The sequence below is a fragment of the Chiloscyllium plagiosum genome, chromosome 17, assembly GCF_004010195.1.
Source record: "Chiloscyllium plagiosum isolate BGI_BamShark_2017 chromosome 17, ASM401019v2, whole genome shotgun sequence".
Lineage (NCBI taxonomy): Eukaryota > Metazoa > Chordata > Chondrichthyes > Orectolobiformes > Hemiscylliidae > Chiloscyllium > Chiloscyllium plagiosum.
Window position 1 is genome coordinate 28,115,419 of NC_057726.1, and position 19,323 is coordinate 28,134,741.

At 39.5% G+C, this 19,323-nt stretch overlaps 1 protein-coding gene across 1 annotated transcript in view; it reads right to left on the bottom strand.

The window, feature by feature from the left end:
- Nucleotides 1-19,323, bottom strand: part of LOC122558721 (polycystic kidney disease protein 1-like 2) — a 115,320-nt gene that overhangs the window by 56,067 nt on the left and 39,930 nt on the right. The window contains exons 14-19 of the mRNA XM_043707514.1: nucleotides 12,526-12,754; nucleotides 10,140-10,318; nucleotides 6,686-6,916; nucleotides 4,305-4,406; nucleotides 2,954-3,132; nucleotides 2,109-2,255 (exon numbers count right to left, since the gene is read on the bottom strand). Of these exons, the coding sequence (XP_043563449.1) occupies nucleotides 2,109-2,255; nucleotides 2,954-3,132; nucleotides 4,305-4,406; nucleotides 6,686-6,916; nucleotides 10,140-10,318; nucleotides 12,526-12,754 (1,067 nt within the window). The remainder of the gene's footprint in view (nucleotides 1-2,108; nucleotides 2,256-2,953; nucleotides 3,133-4,304; nucleotides 4,407-6,685; nucleotides 6,917-10,139; nucleotides 10,319-12,525; nucleotides 12,755-19,323) is intronic.

Sequence of the window (19,323 nt, forward strand, 5' to 3'; positions counted from 1 at the left end):
TTAACCCCAACAGATAACCATTCACACGATAATGAGAAAAAAATTGATTTCTCTGCAGAGGTTCACTTTAAGAAAAATAACAATTTTGACCAATAAGTCTTAGTTCTTGAATTCAAATAAAAAAGTGTGGAATGTTCACATGTCTATCAGACTTATATTCTGACAAGTGTAGATGGCTGTCACCAGCACTAGACAGAAATCTCTGGGGTTTTGGTAGACTCAGCTTACTCAGGAAATACAGTACTGTCTCAGTCACATTTCAAGAGGCCAATGAGTTTCACACTGGGTTTATTACAAAGGTACTTCAGAAATAGCAGAGTTGAGCCGAGCAGCTCTTTTCTTTTAACAAGCACCCCATTGAAAATTGACGGCATCTTCGAGGAAGCAAAACACCATCTGAACAGAGCAGCTGTAAAACCTATTCACAAAATCAGTTATATAAATTCATACAGTCATAGACATATACAGCACCCCTTCAGTTCAACTCTTCCATGCCAACAAATATCCTAAATTAATCTAGTCCCATTTGCCACCGCATGGCCCATATTCCTCTAAACCCTTCCTATGTATATAACCATCCAGATGCCTTTTAAATGCTGCAATTGTACCAGCCTTCATCACTTCCTCTGACAGCTCATTCCATACACACACCACCCACTGCATGAAAAGGTTGCCCCTAGGTCCCTTTTATATCTTTCCCCTCTCACCCTGAACCTATGCCCTCTAGTTCTGGACTCCTATCCATGCCCCTCATGCTTTTATAAACCTCTATGAGGTCACCGCTCAGCCTCCGACGCTCCAGGGAAACCAGCCCTGGCAACATCCTTGTAAATCTTTTCTGAATCCTTTCAAGTTTCACAACATCCTTCCAATAGGAAGAAGATCAGAATTGCATACAATATTCCAAAAGTGACCTAATCAACATCTTGTACAGCTGCAACATAACCTCCCAACTCCTGTACTCAATACTCTGACCAATAAAGGAAAGCATACCAAACATCTTCTTCACTATCTATCTATCTGTGACTCTACTTTCAAGGAGCTATGAACCTGCACTTCAAGTCTCTTTGTTCAGCAACACTCACTAGGACTTTACCATTAAGTATATAAGTCCTGCTATGATTTGCTTCTCCAAAATACAGCACCTCGCATTTATCTAAATTAAAATCCATCTGCCACTCCTCAGCCTATTGGTACATCTGATCAAGATCCCATTGTACTTTGAGGTAACCTTCTTCATTCTCCACTACACCTCCAATTTTGGTGTCATCTGCAAACCAAGTATATGCCCAATGTTCACATCCAAATCATTTATATAAATGACAAAAAGTAGTGGACCCAGCATTGATCCCTGTGGCACTCCACTGGTCACAGGCCTCCAGTCTGAAAGCAAACCTCCATCACCACCCTCTGTCTTCTATCTTTGAGCCAGTTCTGTATACAAATGCATTCCATGAAATCTAATCTTGCTAACCAGTCTCCCATGGGGAACCTTGTCAAAGGTCTTACTGAAGCCAATATGTTGTCGCTGAAGTGTGTTCAAGCAATCAAGATCAGCAGTTGTGGTTTCAAGGAAGTTTTGTTAAGAAAAACTATTCTACTGTCCTCTTGTTGATCTCTTTAATTAAAAAGTCCATATATTTGCACAATCCTTCAAAGTCAGGTTTGCACAAGTATGAAATTATGAAGCTATTCCTCCATAAAGGTGTTTCCATATGTGCTCTTAGAGACTATTGGCTCCTTATCCTAGATTAAAATTCTTCCATTCATGTTTTACTGTAATACTTTAATTTACACCTGACTATTACATGTTACTTGCATGTGTCTCTAGTGTCATGCCAAAGACCACACTCTACACGCTTCATTCTAAACTAATGTCGTCTTCCAATCTTCTCTGCATATTATCATTTGATATTCTATTATGCTAAACATCACATTTCTCATTAGAAATCTCAACAGTTAATCTGCTTTGTAAATGACTTTTACCTGCTGATCAACTTTTAAGATACATATTTTAGCCATGCAATGAAAGATGAGACAGCAAAAATAAAACACATAATGCAAAAGAGTGGAGTAAAAATACCAATGCAAAGTATTTTATGGATTACTTGAAACTCTTCAGCTCCATGTCAGAGGCTGTAAGGAAGATTTTGTCTATCATGTTTTCATCAATGTCAATTGCCAACCACGAATTGCAGATGAAATGCCACTGTTTGTTTGCTTCAACATCCAGAACAGTCACATGATTCACATACCTGCAGATTTAAGTAGAGCTGAGAATCAGGAGCTGGAGGATCAGGAGAGAAGGAAACAGTTGGGAAAATTGAAAACTACATAAATAATGTTTCTTGTTAAAATATAAAACCACCACAACGCAGTGGTAAATTGTATATTTAAAGTCCCGATTCTCACAATACTAAGTAATGTAAGACAACTACAGAACTGGAATCACTAAAATCAGAAATATTACCCAATCAATTGGTCTGTTTTATAAAACAAAAATAAATATCATGTTGTTTTAAAAAACATGTTAGCAAATGTTAAGTATTTGCTGCCTGTACAGTATCAAGCAATTTCTTATCCATTTAGGTGGACTTTAATCAATATAAGTATTGAACATTGTCTAGCCTTATGCCATATTTCTCAAATTCACAAGATCCTCATTTGCATTTGATACTAGACCATAATCATGTTCTTGACTTATCAAGTCCTTTCTGGTAATTGATATATCAATTATTCAATTCAGTTTTAATTTTAGTTTAATGTATTTTCATTTGTGTTCCATTTTGTGATGATCAATACTTCTCCTGTTGTAGTGCTTTGTAGTTTTATGAGCCTAACAAATGACGTTAGTTTAGTGACAAGTAGATTTGCTGACGTTTGGCTAAAAATATCTTGTAAGATTTCAATTCCTTCAGGTTACTATTAAGTTATTACGATAAATAGCACTCACCAAGAAGGACTGGATCCTGAATTGTCATGCCATAACCTTATCGACTGAAGAGTCCCCAGTGAAAAGAATGTAGTAAGAAGGAATTCATCGACTGCTCCTCTCTCAAAGACAGGTTTCTCTGAGTCAGTCAAGAAATGAGGGTCACTCTGCCCCTTAGAGCCAATGAGCATAATTACTACCTGTTTTCCCACAACAAAGAAAGTCAAAGATGAATCCATCTCTAAAGATTTACCAATATACATTGTATAATAAGTTCTTGCCTTTGTATAGTGCATTACACCTCCTCAGAGTGTCCCATAGTGCTTCACAGTTAATGAATTCCTTTTGAAGAGTGATCATTATTACAATATAGTGAGATCAAGTTGTGCTTAACAAAGTCCCATTGGCATCATTAAGACAAATGGTTAAATAACCTATTTTGGTAACATGCTTAAAGGATAAATGATGACCAGACACAAGGGGAATCTGTGCTTCAAATCCATGGTACACTTCTGAGGGCAGACATGGTCTTGCTTTAATACCCATCTGATGGATAGCACTTCACTGCAGTGCTCCTTCAGTACTGAACTTAAGTGCTTGCCTATTCATTCATGTTTTGTACAATGTTTCACCAAATTGTGCACGTTAAGTGATAGTGTATAAATTAAATTATCCAAAACTGTGAATATGTATTCAACACTAAAGTAACAAGAAAGGATTCTGGAGACTGCAACAGAATTTTGCCCAATCATTATCTTCTGCAAGTGTGCCTCAGTCAGAGACTGAAAGTATATTCCATTGCCATTTGTTTAGGAAAATCCAGTTATAGACAAGCTACTAACTTGCAGTGAACTACTTATAAATTTTTTAGTGTTTTCTGTTACTTTGGAAACCTTTATAAGTACCAAGAAACCTAAAAATACTTTATTATTTTTACAATTATATATCCAAGTCTACCAACAAATGCAAATAAAGGCTATGGCCTGCACAAATAAAATAAAAATGCAAATGATGACAATGACTGTAATGAGAGCAATTAGAGTTTAACTGAATGATCAATACTGAATTCAGAAGGAATCATTTTCATGAATAAAAATATGAAAATGTGAGAAAGAGTGTCCATCAGGGAAGGTCAGTTGAGTCATAATCTTTAGACTTCATGATTGGACACAGAAATACATAATGTTATATTTACATCGTGTCTTTAAAGTAAATTAAATCACACCGCACCTCAAAGGATGAAAGAAAAAGACTTGTTTTTGTTAATTTATCATTTAGTTGACAACTTAAATTCCAACAGAATGGAGTGAAGAGAGAGGAAAAAAAACAAGTTTTCACATTTTATAATTCAATTTCAAAGATATCAACTAACCTTAGCTGTGGTAGCTGCCCCTTTGCGGTGACCAGTTTGAATTCTTATCAGGTAACGATATTGTGCATGAGGGTCATTATCAAATAGGACTGTTACCTTTGCCTGAAGAAGAATGAATGAGAGCAGTATTAATGAACAAGAAATAACAAAATAGAGGGAAAGGAAATGGGAACGTCCATAACATAGAAATTTATTTGTGACCAAATTCTTGTAAAGATTTGACAGTTTGGCAATTAACATTTGACTGTGATTATAACTGAATCCTACAACTACTACAAGGAAGCTCATTAAAGGGTGTACTGTTATAAAGATATGATGCAAAGCTACACTTAATTGGAAATACATGCATTAGATTTGCTATTTAGGCTATGCTTCTTCTGTTTTTTTTTTAACTGTCTGTGTCTTTCTCTCCACTCTCACTATTTATCAAGTTTTATTTCCAATGTAAATGCATGATTTTTTTCAACTTTCATCTGATCTTCTTCATCACATTTACTCTTGCTCTTTACAAACATTCTATAAACACAATCACAAAACCAGATAATCATTGTCCCATTAATAACCACAGCCATAATAAAATAAAATGCCTGTTTGTGATGCCCGCACAACTGGAAGAGAAGGAGGCTGTTGTTGGAATTGTAGATGTGGAACCTTGTGCTTCAAAGGCAAGAGAACCAACAACTAAGCCACAGACTTCACAGCCTTTGGTTTTCCTTGATGTTCCCACAATCAAGTAAATGGTTGATTCAGCAGGTTACCAAAGGTAGCTCGGAAGCATATGGTGATGCAAAGGAATAAAACAATAAACCACCCTTGTCATTTAGGTTGTCTGTAATCTAGCCTCCAAGAGATGATATAACAATGTAACAACCCAAAAAAATGTTCTGCAAAGATTTACAAAAATTACAAAATACATGCTGAGGAAATACAGTCTAGATTATTAAATATAAGTTATGTGGTATGACTTATTTGTAACCACTACATAAGAGCAACTTCCTGTTCTCTCAAAAACTGCTCCTACTTCAAACACAGGACATCTATGGAAATGTTTAAAATCAAGTGCCATCACAATTATTGTGCTTGCTGGAATTAAAACAGCAGCTGGAAGCAAACTGGATGAAAGAAACGGATTTCAACATAAAATTCAAATGATTAGACTGCAATAACAAAATAACCAACTATTGCCATGGAGTTTAAAGGAACTAGTTGCAGAGATAGTGGAAGCATTGATTGAAATATTCCAGAACTCCTTGGATTCTGGGAGGGTTCTGATGGATTGGAAAACTGCTAATGGATTGTCCCCTTCAAGAAGGGATGGAGTCAGAAAGCAGGAAACTATAAACCAGTAAGCTTAACGTCTGTGATTGGGAAAATGTTAGAGTCCATTATTAAGGAAGAAACAGCAGGTCAATTAGAAAAGCTCAACACAATCAAACAGAGTAAATATAGTTTTCGAAAGGGAAATTGTGTTTGACAAATTTGTCACAGTTCTTTGAAGATATAATAAGCAAATTTGATGTTTCCACTGATGGGGGGAGTCTCAAAATAAGAGACATAGGTACAGAATATGGGGGCACTCCTTTAAAACTGAGATGTGAAAGAATTTCTTCTCCCCGAGCAAAGTGAATGTTTGGAATTTTCTACCCTAGAGAGTTGTGAAGGATGGATCACTGAAGACATTTTATGAGGAGGTAGACAGATTTTTAAAATATTAAGGAGTTGAGGAGTAGCTGGCATGAAAGCAGAGTCCAGGGTCTTATACAATGGCAGAGCAGGCTTGAGGGGTTGAATTGCCTATTCCTGCTCCTGTTTCTTATGTTCTTATAACTGTAATAGTGAACACACAGAACGATTAATTGGAAAACATTTGGCGCTAGGTTTATTTAGGAGTGTGATACTCTCTTTAAAGTTAAAGTCAGCCATATATTGGGACATCTTACAAATTGACACACAAAGCTGTGGTCAGAAAACTACAGCATTTAGCTGGACTCTCATGTATAACTTAAAATATGGAGGCATGCACTGCCCAATATTGATTTTATTCTGCATTCAAAAGATAGCCTAACAAGAAAAAGACAGGTCAGGTGTTTAGTTTCAGTCCCAGAACTCTAAACAGTCAACACAGCCTCATAAAACCAGCCCTCATGCCTCCTCTACAAGTGTAAATTCAGACAGCCTTTCCCTGCTATGAATCCTTTACATAAACCCCTCCAGTATTGATATTGATTAGTTCTGCCTTAGCAATATTTCAAAAAGGTCATACAAAAACAACTGGATTTTAAGAATTGTTATCCTTGGTTGTTTGACCTTTCGCAAAGTATAAACTAAAATAACAGAAATATCGTCAGAGAGAAAAAGTAATAAGTAAACAATGTGCTCACCTTTCGTAAGTCACTTCTATCCTTTACTCGAGCCCAAACTAGAACAATAATGTAAACACCAAAGATAGTAGCTACAAGTGACACCACCACAGGGTTTTGACTAGTTTGAGCAAACAGTTCTGGTATCTGTGTCAAATCCAGCGTATTGGGCATAACAAAAAAGGTACTGCCGAAAAACGTTAGATGGTTACAAAGACAATGGCTTTGACCAGGAGTTGTCTGTGGTCCAACCTAACAAGAGAACAAAGATACAATGGGTGATGCTCAGAGTAATACATAGAAAGTCCAACAATAAATGTTCTATATTACCAGGGTCTGTCACCTTAACATGAACAGTAAGTTTACATAAACAGAAATTGTTGGAAGAACTCAGCCTGTCTGGCAGCATCTGTGGAGAGAAAGCAGTGTTTTCAGGTTCAGTGACTCTTCTTCAGTTCTGAAGTCACTGGACTTGAAATGGATGCCACTAGATCTGCTAGTTGTTCCAGCTTTTGTTTATGATTTCCAGCATCCAGAGTTCCTTTTTTTTTTAGCATTTTTACATGTTGTGGCATATTATGAGTACAATATATGGTCTACATTCCATTTAGTTAAATATTACATACAGTGTAAAAAAGAAATATACTCACCACACCTTCACTAAAGCTCCTACCCCTGGGGGCACCAGTCATTGTCCCCATATTTTTACCTCTCCCCTCCCCCCCCCAGCTTCCCCTTTCCAGAACCCCATGGGCACCCAAACTGATTCCCACAGCTACATCACGGCCGAATTAATATTGCCGATAAATCTGCATCAATGTAGATTTAGAAAGGACTGCCATGTCTTATAAAACTGCTCCGCTTTGAGGTGCATCATATTTGTGAGGTAGTCTTGGGAGAGATGCTCCAACAACAGCCTGCGCCACCCAATAAGACATGGGGATTTTAAAACCTTCAATTCACTAAAATGTTCTTCCTTGCACAGCGGGTAAGAATGTTACACAGTCTCTTCTGGTGTTCCCCCAGACAGGGCAATTTGGCAACCCCAGAAGAAGAAATACTGGGTCCACTTTGACTTCAATTTCCAGCATTTCCTTCAGCTCCCTTACTATGGCACTCCAGTATCTCTAGATCTTGCAATATGACCAATAGCAGTGTGTGAGAGTGCCTACACTAATTTTGTATTTACGGCACCCTGGAGACGCTCCTCTCTTGAACTTAGCTAGCCTCTCTGGTACCATATGAGCCCTGTATAAAATCTTCAATTGCATGGCCAGCGCTTTGTTACATATTGAGATTTTCTTTACATTTTTCCATTTTTCTTCCCATATTCACAATGAAATATCCTCTCCTGGTTCCCAATTCCAAGTCCTACAGAGTATGTCCACATCTCCTAAGGCACGTCCTTTCTGTAAATGATATAAAGTACTAACTGAACGAGCGCCCGTGCACCAGAGCACTCTTTCTTCCACGTCTGACTTATAAGGCTGAGCCAGGAGTGTGGTCTTCCTCTGTATATAATCCCTTATCTGAAGGTACCAGAAAGGGTTCCTATTAGACAATCCATATTTCTGACTTAGTTGGCTAAATTACATCAAGACTTCCCCCTCAAATAAACTTCTTAAACAAGAAAGGCACAGTGGCGACACAGTGGCTCAGTGGTTAGCACTGCTGTCTCACAGCGCCAGGGACCCAGGTTCGACTCCTGCCTTGGGCGACTGTCTGTGTGGAGTTGCACATTCTCCCTGTGTCTGCATGGGTTTCCTCCCACAGTCCAAAGATGTGCAGGTTAGATGAATTGGCCATGCTAACTTGCCCATAGTGTTCAGGGATGTGTAGGTTGGATGCATTAGTCAGGGATAAATGTAGACCACAGAGATAGCCACTCCCAATCGAAGAAAAAGGACAGCAGCAAAAACAATCCCAGACAATAACCAACTGACCAAAATGATAAATAAATCAGGTTTTACACCAAGGCAGTAAAAAAAACCTATAAAACAGATAACCACAAAAAAGGGGAGAGAGGAGAAAAAGAGGGGCAGAGGAAGTAAAGTAAAACTGTACCACTGTTCATAATGATGCCCCTTCCCCCCTACTCCCAACCCGAGTCCTTTATTTCAAAGAGTTCACAAAGTCCTTTGTCTTTTCAGCTGAATCAAAATTACATACTGTCTCTCTGTGAGCAAAACACAACACCGCCAGTTACCTCAAGGAATACTGAATGTTCAGATCCCTTAATTTTCTCTTAACTTCATCAAATGTCTTTCTCTTTTTAACTATGGCTCCTGAGAAGTCTTGACAAAAAATTTATTCGTGAGCCTTTGTATGTTAAAGCCTGTGGATCTCTTCCCAGTCTTCTTTCTGTTTCATTCACTAATTGTTTTCCTTTACAATGCCGGAGTCACACTAGGACCAGGCTGGGGCGCGGATCCCGCCCGGACCTGCGCATTGTGATGCGGTGGGCCCACTCCACACTCACCAGGCCCGACTCCAACTCCAGCCCCAGGAACTTTGGGAGCCACTTCTGCATGAATCTAACGAGGTCCTTGCCTTTCCCGTGCTCTGGGAGACCTACGACTCCTAAGTTTTTTCTTCTACTTTTGTTTTCCAGGTCGTCCACTTGTTCCTGAAGAACCCGAACCTGATCCTCCAGTGTTCAGACCCTTCCTCCCGAGGCCTCCGCCACGGTCTCTGATGCTGCGGTCCTCTGCTCCACTGCTTCTACTCTTCGGTCCAGTGTTTGAATATCCTGCTCATGCTTTATCAAACGTGGCAAATATTGGCCCCATCACTGCTTCAATCTTTTCTTGAAGTTTGGCAAACTCTGAGAGTAAATGCTGCGACCCCATTAAATCCAAAGGGACCACCGTGGGAGTTTGAGCTACAGGCACCCCCAATGCAGTAGAGGAGGGCCCTACTTGCTGTACTCCGTTCGCCCCTTTTCCTTTATTCGCCTTTATCCTGATCTTGGAACTGTCAAACCACAATTTTAGCAGCTCCAGGTTTTCAGTAACCTTATATTATCAATTTTTCTCTGCGGGGTGGTTAACAAGGTGGGGGGGGGGGGAAAGGCACAGTAAAGTCCACCTTACCAGGGGTGTGGCATTTAGTCCAGCATAGCAGACCACTCGGACTGCTGCCACCTTCAAACTCACCACATTCATTTTTAATGACCCCACTTGAATGGTGTGGATCCCCATCAAAATATTTTTACATAATAATCAATTCAGGCCAAGTGCTTTAATATGCTGTCTTGGCACTATGAACAGTAAAGGCTTCAATTCACCAGACCCTATCCTACTCCCGCTCAGTGTGATCAACTGTGTAATGGAGCTTGGAATAAAATCCTTCCAAAACTCCTGCAAGTTTTGTGTTATACCCTGCACCAATCACACTACACCCAATGCCTACTGTATGGAGAGGCTTGTATCATTAGGAACTGTAACATATATAACCTCTTTTAAAAAAAACTAACCTGACACAGATTGTCTGACCATTTATCTCCTGTCCAAAACAAGCATTGTGCTGTAAAAACACTGACGTTGTAGCTCGTAATCTCTGCCTGTGATGTATTTGATGGTCCAATCGTCACATAGTAAACGCCTTCTCCATGCTGTAGCATTCTAGGCGTCAGAATCCAGGTACATATGCGATCTTATGAAATAAAATTAAATGTTACATACACCATCGAAGAAGGAGACAAAATTAGATGTTACAAAAGAATTATCCAAGTTAGAAATTACTAGCGTAGTGAGGGACCAAATCCCAGCATTGTCTCTGCACCTTCTGAGACCCATGGCTGCATTCTTGGGGTTCCTCTCCTTTCAAATGATTGCCTCCCATTCCCACTTATAAAGTTCTATAATACCATCTGAAGTGGTTGCCTCTGCGAGGAATTTGCCTCACAGAGAATACTAAGTGAGGTCTGAGAGCAAAGTTGGCGAGGACTAGGTGAGAGTAGGAGATCGTGAAGACTGCAGGTGCTGGAGAGTCTGAGTCAAAAAGCGTGGTGCTGGAAAAGCACAGCAGATCAGGCAGCATCTGAGGAGCAGGAGAGTTGACATTTCAGGCATAATGTATATGCCCGATGAAGGGCTTATATCTGAAACATCAACTCTCTTACTCCTCAGATGCTGCCTGAACTGCTGTGCATTTCCAGTGCCACACTTTTTGACTGAGAGTAGAAGATGGTTGCCAAGGAAGGCAGCCTCTGCAAGGTCCCTCTTTGGGTATAGTGGACACTACCACAAGGAAACTCCAAGTAAACTAAGAGGGAAACTACCACAATTCACCAGCTGTTCATCACAGGAGGTCAAACTGGAACAATACAACAATTATTGAATTCAGAATTATTGAAATACTGGAAAAATGCAAGCTTCTTGGTGGAAGGTTCAGCCTCAACCTTCCTTGTCCCTTATAAATTACCAAGGAATCAAGAAGAAAATGGGTTGTTCATTCTCGCTATTTTGCAGTCCCCCACTACGCCCCCATCCCTTACACACCATCAGCCTGTCTATGCTAGGGTGATGGAATCAATCCCAGTGTGAGCATACTAGACCCTAGACCGCTCACAACATGGTCAGTGGCTTCAATACATAGATGTTGGGCAGAATTTAACGTAAGGAGGTGGCAACCTCTTATCCTCCCACCCAACCCAGAAGGAAAGTTGACAGCCAGAAATTGACATCAATCCTGTCACACAGCCACAGCACACGCTGTGGGTGAGCAGAGTGGGATCTCCACGCCTCAATGGGAAAAAAGTTTCATCTTCTGGAGCTGTCAGCCTTTCTGATCATGGGGGGGTTGAGTTTGCGGGGGTTGAGTTTGGGGGTTTTGGGAAGATGAGCTGACCACCTGCCCTATTTTACATGCCCCACCCCTGGAGAGTATGTATAAAATTCAGCCTAAATACTTCTAATTATCAGGAGAGATAACAACCAGCTACTTGGACTTCAAAGCATTGTCATACAGTAGAGTGAAAAAAGTAGAGATTAGCCAAGTAAATTTTAGTTGCATCTGAAATTGAATAAATTTAATTTATCTCATTTAATTCATTGAATAAATCATGGGTTACATTTTTAATTTAATATTTTAAAATTAGTGACAGAAAAACCTTCATAATTTGACAAATTGATGCAAATTTTAAAATCATTTAAGAGTGAAAAATCATTTCCTTTGATCAATGATTCTGTAAGATGCTATGGAAATTTAGTATTAGTATTAGAAACATAGATGGGCAATATAAAATGTTTTATCCCTGTTCTCAAAACTGTCATCTTTACATTTACTGTTGAATATTGTCAAGTTAGGGTTAAGAGGCAGATCTTGAATTTTGTCTAGACATTGCCATAAAAAAAATTGCAATTTCCCACGACCCTCTTGCTAATACTGGAGAAGATGGAGGTGGAAGACAGCAATGGAAAATGTAGATTTTAAGTGAGTTAGAAACTTCTATCATGTTTTACTCAAGGTTACAGCTCTCTAACTTCCTTTCAGAACTAACGTTTGAAATTTAACATACCCATATCAGGGAGGAATTATATAAATGGTATTCAAATAGCTGAAAGACATTATTGAACTCTTTTGTTCATTGTTTGTGCATTACAACACTAGATCCCAGAGATACATCACTGTCTTGGATATTAAGCATTGCTCCTGTTTTGTTTTAACCATTCTAGAGCCTGTTTGTAAATCCAATTTGTTTGAAAACTGGAATCTGTACATGGATCATTATTAATAAACAATTGTGAGCCATAAGAACCTGCAAATAACGTCCGCTGGGAGTCAAACAATCCCAGGAATGAAAATGTTCAGGCTTTATAATAACAGGAGTGAAAAGGATAGCAACAAATTCAATTTACCTCCATTGGCACTCATAATTGGAAGGACTGTTTGAAGCTGAAACATTGTCTCACTGGGTATATATTGGAAGCCAAGGAACAGCTGTAGTGAGCAATGCTCTTCTGAATTTATTTGTATTACAATAGACTCTTCATGTGAAGTGACATTTAATTCCATGCTCATGCGATCTCCACATGACCTGTATTCTTTCATGAACATTTTGCTCACATTGTCCCTGAAAAGCACAACCTAAAGAGGTGACAATCAGAATTATTATCATTGTTCATGAGGATTTAAGGAAGAGCTCCTTTTGAAGTGGCAATTTTATCCTTATTTTAATTCCATTAAATCTAACTTAAATTCTATCGATACCACTTATGGCTTTGAAACTGTCAATTAAATCACCTCAATACTTTTTCTCAAATGGAAAATCATTACAGAATGTCAAGATTGTCAATAAGTAGATTTTTTTCTTCCTGATAATGAAAGTCAAACACGGTGTTTTTGCTATGATCATTTCTTCTCTCCATTGATCTCTTAACACTTACTCTTTCCCCATGCTTCAGCTGTGGCAACTCAAACTCTGTATCTTTTATTGAAAGTAAGAGCTGGTTATCCCTTTGCTCTTTCAACCTGTTGTGGTTATTCAGAGAAATTTGAGGTTTTAACATATGAGACAGAGGTGAAAACGGTGTTCTCAATCTCCTGCCCATCAGTAACTTTGGTGGTGGTAACCCATGGAAATGTGGAACTTAGAAACAGGAATAGGCCTTTCAGCCATTTGACCGTGCTTCACTATTCAATATAATCATTGCTGATCCTCCATGTCACATTCCCACACCACTTGATGCCTTTAAAATTTAAAAATGTATCTATCTAACACATTTTGTAGTGGTGAAGATTAATAACTTCATAATGCAATATTCAAATCTTGGTTCATCAGTAATACTTCTGTTGTCCACACTCTTCACTCAGTTTCCTCGGAATCTCATGCCTTGAGAAGAATACTTTGAGTGCTTTTAGAATCATGGTGTCTGAGTGATACTCAGACTTCAATCTATTTTAGGTCTATGCCAATAATGAAGATCATATCTTTAAATTCAAATAAATCCATTCCCAGTTCCTGCCATGGCCTTGATGGGAAAAGGGAAGGTTATCATAGTTCTTTTTTCTCCTGGCTATGGGAACACAGCCCATGGGAACACAGTTGGCAGTCATTTTTTACAGCCTATCTGATACGCTGCAGGCAAGGATGCCCTGAGGCATGCTACATTGCTGAGATCAAGCAGACGCTATGACAATGAATGAATAGACACCGCACAATAATCACCAGACAGGAGTGTTCCCTCCCAGTCGGGGAACACTTCACCGTTCAGTGACATTCGACCTCGGATCTTCGGGTGGCCATCCTCCAAGGCAGACTTCAGGGCAGGCAACAACACAAAGTGGACAAGCAGAGGCTGATAGCCAAGTTCAGTACCCATGGGGATACCTAAACCAGGATCTTGGATTCATGTCACACTACAGGTGACCCCACTGCACCATACATTTATTCTCTCTCTCTCTCACACACACACCTACATACATACCCACCCCCCCACCCCACCCACTAAGATGCACTCTCTCTCTTTCTCTCTCTCTCTATCCTGCACACACACACACACACACACACATATAAGTCTATGGAGTGAATTTGTATTTGCAGCATTATATTTACAGATATATTCTATTTTGCTCAAAAAATACACAACCAGTAGGCAGTCAATGCAGATAGTCAATCCATATAATATTTTGTAAAGTCCACTTTGGAAATAAAACTAGTCTGAGTCTAGACAGGATACAGAAAGCCTCTGACCTCACATCTTTAAGGCATTGAGATGTCACCTTTTTTCATAAGATCTTAACTTATCTTGAGAGTGTGACTTCAAATAAGTTTTGGGATTTACATATTAATCAACCAAAACCTGTAACTCATTCTAAAGGATGAAAGGCTTAACAACAATCGAGGTTTATTAAATATATCATTTTACTTGTATGACACTGTAATCTTTTCCTTGAATTCTATGTTTTATGGTCTTACTCTACAACCACCTGAAGAAGGAGCGTCACTCCGAAAGCTAATGATTCCAAATAAATCTGTTGGACTATAACCTGGTGTTGTGTGATTTTTAACTGCATTAATTTTTAATTGTTGCAGCCCCACAAGAAACTTTATAATTGCCCAAGCAACTTGATGAATTCTTTGAAGAATCACTGAGCAAAGTGTTTTCTCATTAAAGACTAGCAAGTCATCACTGATAGTGCACTGTTCAACGTATTGCAGTAGCATTGGATTGTTAGGTAAATGGTCTGGACAACCTTCCAGCTAATATTTCTGGATTTAGATACATTTTTCATTCTGTCTTCGACTTCTTGAATTTCTCGCAGTTTCCTTTCAATAGTTGGTGTGGGTTTAGTAGCCTCTGATATGTAGGTTTCAGCTTCCTGAATGAAGTTGTCTTTGAGAGTGTATCTAATGTTGTTTGGTACTTTGTAGATATTCTATAGTTGAATCATACCTCGTGAGCCTTAATCTGAAACTTCGAATTCTAGGCAACATCTTTGCAATTATTTTTATGTTCAGAAGAATGACCGATCATTGCTTTATGGTCAGTTTTAATTTTGAACGGTAAGCCCATCATATCACCTGATTTGTTTTTCACATGCTTATATTGTTAAAGCTTCTTTTATCTCTGTGAGTAACTTGGAGGCACTGAAAACTGGTCTAATAAGGAGATAGCTGAGGAATTTGTGGAGGTATTGGTGATGATCTTTCAGGAGTCGTTAGAGTCAGGAAGGGGGAATTCCAGAGAACTGGAAAATGGCTAAGAAGAGAGGAAGGCAGAAGATTGGAAATTATCAGCCAGTTAACCTAACCTCAGTCGTTGGTAAGATTTTAGAGTCCCTTATTAGAATGGGATTGCAAGGTACTTGGAAGTGCATGGTAAAATAGCATGGAGTAAGCATGCTTTATCAAGGGGAGGTCATGCTTGACAAGTCCATTGGAATTTTTTGAAGAGGTAATGAACAAGTTAGACAAAAGAGACTAAATGGGCGTGATCTATTTGGATTTCCAGAGGGCTTTTGACAAGGGGCCACACAGGAGATTGCTTACTAAGATACCACCTCAAGGTGTTAGGGGCAAGCTGCTGGCATGGATAGAGGACTGGCTGACTGGCAGAAGACAGAGAGTAGGAATAAAGGGATCTTTTTCAGGATGGCAGTCAGTGACTAGTGAAGTTTACAGGGGTCAGTGTTGGAATTACAACTATTCACGTTATACATTAATGATCTCAATGAAGGAACTCAGGCCATTGTTGCTAAGTTTGCAGATGACACAAAGATAGATTGAGGGACGGGGAGTCTTGAGTAAGGGGGGAAGCTTCAGAAGGACTTTTATTTGGTTTGGCAGTTAGGAAGGCAAGTGAAATGTTACAATTCATTTTGAGAGGGCTAGAATACAAGAGCAGAGATGTACTGCTGAGGCTGTATAAGGCCCTGGTGAGACCATATATGACAAATTGTGAGCAGTTTTGGGGCATGTATCTAAAGAAGAATGTGCAGGCATTGGAGGGTTCCAGAGGGGCTTTACAAGAATGCTGGAGGGTTTGTCATATCAGAAGCAGCTGAGGACTCTGGGTCTGTCCAAGATGGAGTTTCAAGGGATGAAGGGGAATCTCATTAAAACTTATAATACTAACAGGCCTGGATAGAATGGACATGGAAAAGATGCTTCCACTAGTAGGACAGACTGGGACCCAAGGGCACAGCCTCAGAGTGAAGGGATGACTCTTTAAAACTCAGATGAGGAGGAATTTCTTTCAGCCAGAGGGTAGTGAATCTGTGGAACTCATTGCCACACAGGTTTTGGAGGCCAAGTCATTGAGTATATATAAGACAGAGACAGATAGGTTTTTGATTAGGAAGGAGATCAAAGGTAACAGGGAGATGTCAGGAGAATGAAGGTGAGAAATATATCAGCCATGATTGAATGACAGAGTAGATGTGATGGGCTGAATGGTCTAATTTTGCTCCGATATCTTACTGTCTTATGGTCTTAATGCAGTTTGGATTTTGGACTAACAACGGGAGTATCTCATGTGGTTTTCAGTGTAGCTTTAACATTTAGCATAAACGTTAGTCTGGGTGTCAGACATTGGTGTGGATTTGGTTCACAGGTAAATAGTCAACCTATGATAATCACATCTTTTACCTCTATATTCTCTGACAGATTGTACATTGCGACTTCCGTGTTGTTAGAGGACAACAGAGACAGACCAGCGACAGCACCTGTGATGGGTTTCCCTCCAAATGATGCAAATGGATTGAAAACAAAATTGAGCATCTGTAAAACAGACAGAAATGATTACACATCTAACTTTTCCTGACCAACTATTAAGGTAAGTAAGTCAGAACCTTCCAAAGCATCCATTGCACAATAACAGTTGGAGACATTTTCAGAAGGTGGCAGTGATTGTCCAACAGAAATACAAACTTCAAGAACAATTCCCACATCATCAGCTGTGTTGAGATTCCAACATGGTTGTGATGAACAAATCCAGCCTATACTGCTGCATTGATTGTCCTTCTATTGGAATATCTGGGCCATTGTATAAAAATTACCTGCAATGTAAGGTATTGGGACATTGGGCATGATCCACATATTATCAATAATAGTGTATGCCATCTGGTATTTAACCAAGAACACCAAACAAAATGGTTTCCATGTACACACTGGCAAGTTCTGAACTTTTATTCCACTAGTTTTGTTGTGCTTATACTTATCCTAAACTACAAATCAGTGATATCGAATTGATTTCAATCCCAAGCCTTAAAACCTATAAAAACAAGAAAAACAAAATATTTCAAGACTTAATTAATTGCAGTTCCAAGGCCAAATGTGATCTTTCCCATGACTTAATTCTTTTTGTCAATGCAGTGTTGAATTTGACCAATTTGACCATGGAGTCGGCCATTGAGTCCCTTGACACTGTTTCAACATTTAATAAAATTATGTCTGAACTGATTACTCCACAAACCCATAATCAAGAATCTATCTACACCAATCTTAACAACATTGAAGGTCTCTACTTCAACCACCTTTTGAGAAAGTAAGTTCCAAAAGCTCACAACTCTCTGTGAAATAAAAACTTCTCCTCTTTCTCTAAAATGGTGACCCCTTAAATTTAAACAGTATGCAGACCTGCCAGTACACCATTTCCATTACCTCCATCCAGAGCCCCAAATAGTCCTTCCAGATGAGACAGAGGTTCACCTGTCTCTCTTCCAACCTAGTTCACTGAATCAGGTGCTCCCGGTGTGGTCTTCTCTAATTGGGGAGGCTGAATGTAAACTTAGGGAACAGTTCGCCGAGCATTGCTATTGGGTCCGCATGGGCCAACCAGACCTCCCAGTTAAAGCCCATTTCAATTCCCCTAACCACTCCCTTTCCAACATGCCATCCTTGGCCTCCTCCCTTGCCAAAACGAACCACAGTGCAAATTGGAGGAACAACACCTCATCTTCCGCCTGGGCAGCCTACAGCCTGGAGGAATCAACATTGTGATGAAGGGTTACACCTGAAACATCAACTTCTCCACCTCCTGATGCTGCTTGCTTGCTGTGTTCTTCCAGCCTTCTGCCTGTGTATTTTAGATTCTCTCCTAACAGACAAATTCCTTTTCTCAGCCACGCTATTAAGGTGCCTCAGGATCTTACATGTTTCACAATAATTGCTCTTACTCATCTAAATTCTCGTGATACAAGCCCAGCTTATCCAACCTCTCCTTACAAAACAACCTTCTACTCCATGTATCATACTTTGCATTAGTTAAATATAGAGACCAGTACTGTATACAGTACTCCAGATTTGATTTCACTGATATCTTGTCTAACTGAAGCATAATCTTCCTTTTTTAGTTCAATTCCCGTCACAATAAATGATTAACATTGTATCATTTGCTGGACCTGCATACTTACCTTTTGTGATTCTTGCAGTAGACATACAGATTCCCCTGCAACTCAAATTCTGCAACCTATCATCACTTAGATAATGTGCTTCCTTTTCGTTCTTCCTGCCAATATAGGAAATTCCATATTTTCCCACATTGTATTACATTTGTCAGAGCTTTTCCCACTTATTTAACCTATCTGCCTCCTTCTGTTTTCTGCATAACTTACTTTCCCTCCAAATTTGTGTCATCAGCAAATTTAACAACTATACCTTTCATTCCTTCATCCAGGTCATTTAAATAGATCAAAGTTTGTGAGAAGATTTGTAGCTCGGGTGCTCGTTGTTGTGGTTCTGTTCGCCAAGCTGGGAATTTGTCTTGCAGACGTTTCGTCCCCTGTCTAAGTGACATCCTTAGTGCTTGGGAGCCTCCTGTGAAGCGCTTCTACGTTGTTTCCTCTGGCATTTATAGTGGTTTGCCTCTGCCACTTCCGGTTGTCAGTTCCAGCTGTCCGCTGCAGTGGCCGGTATATTGGGTCCAGGTCGATGTGTTTGTTGATAGAATCCGTGGATGAGTGCCATGCCTCTAGGAATTCCCTGGCTGTTCTCTGTTTGGCTTGTCCTATAATAGTAGTGTTGTCCCTGTTGAACTCATGTTGCTTGTCATCTGCGTGTGTGGCTACTAAGGATAGCTGGTCGTGTCGTTTCGTGGCTAGTTGGTGTTCATGGATACAGATCGTTAGCTGTCTTCCTGTTTGTCCTATGTAGTGTTTTTGTGCAGTCCTTGCATGGGATTTTGTACACTACATTGGTTTTGCTCATGCTGGGT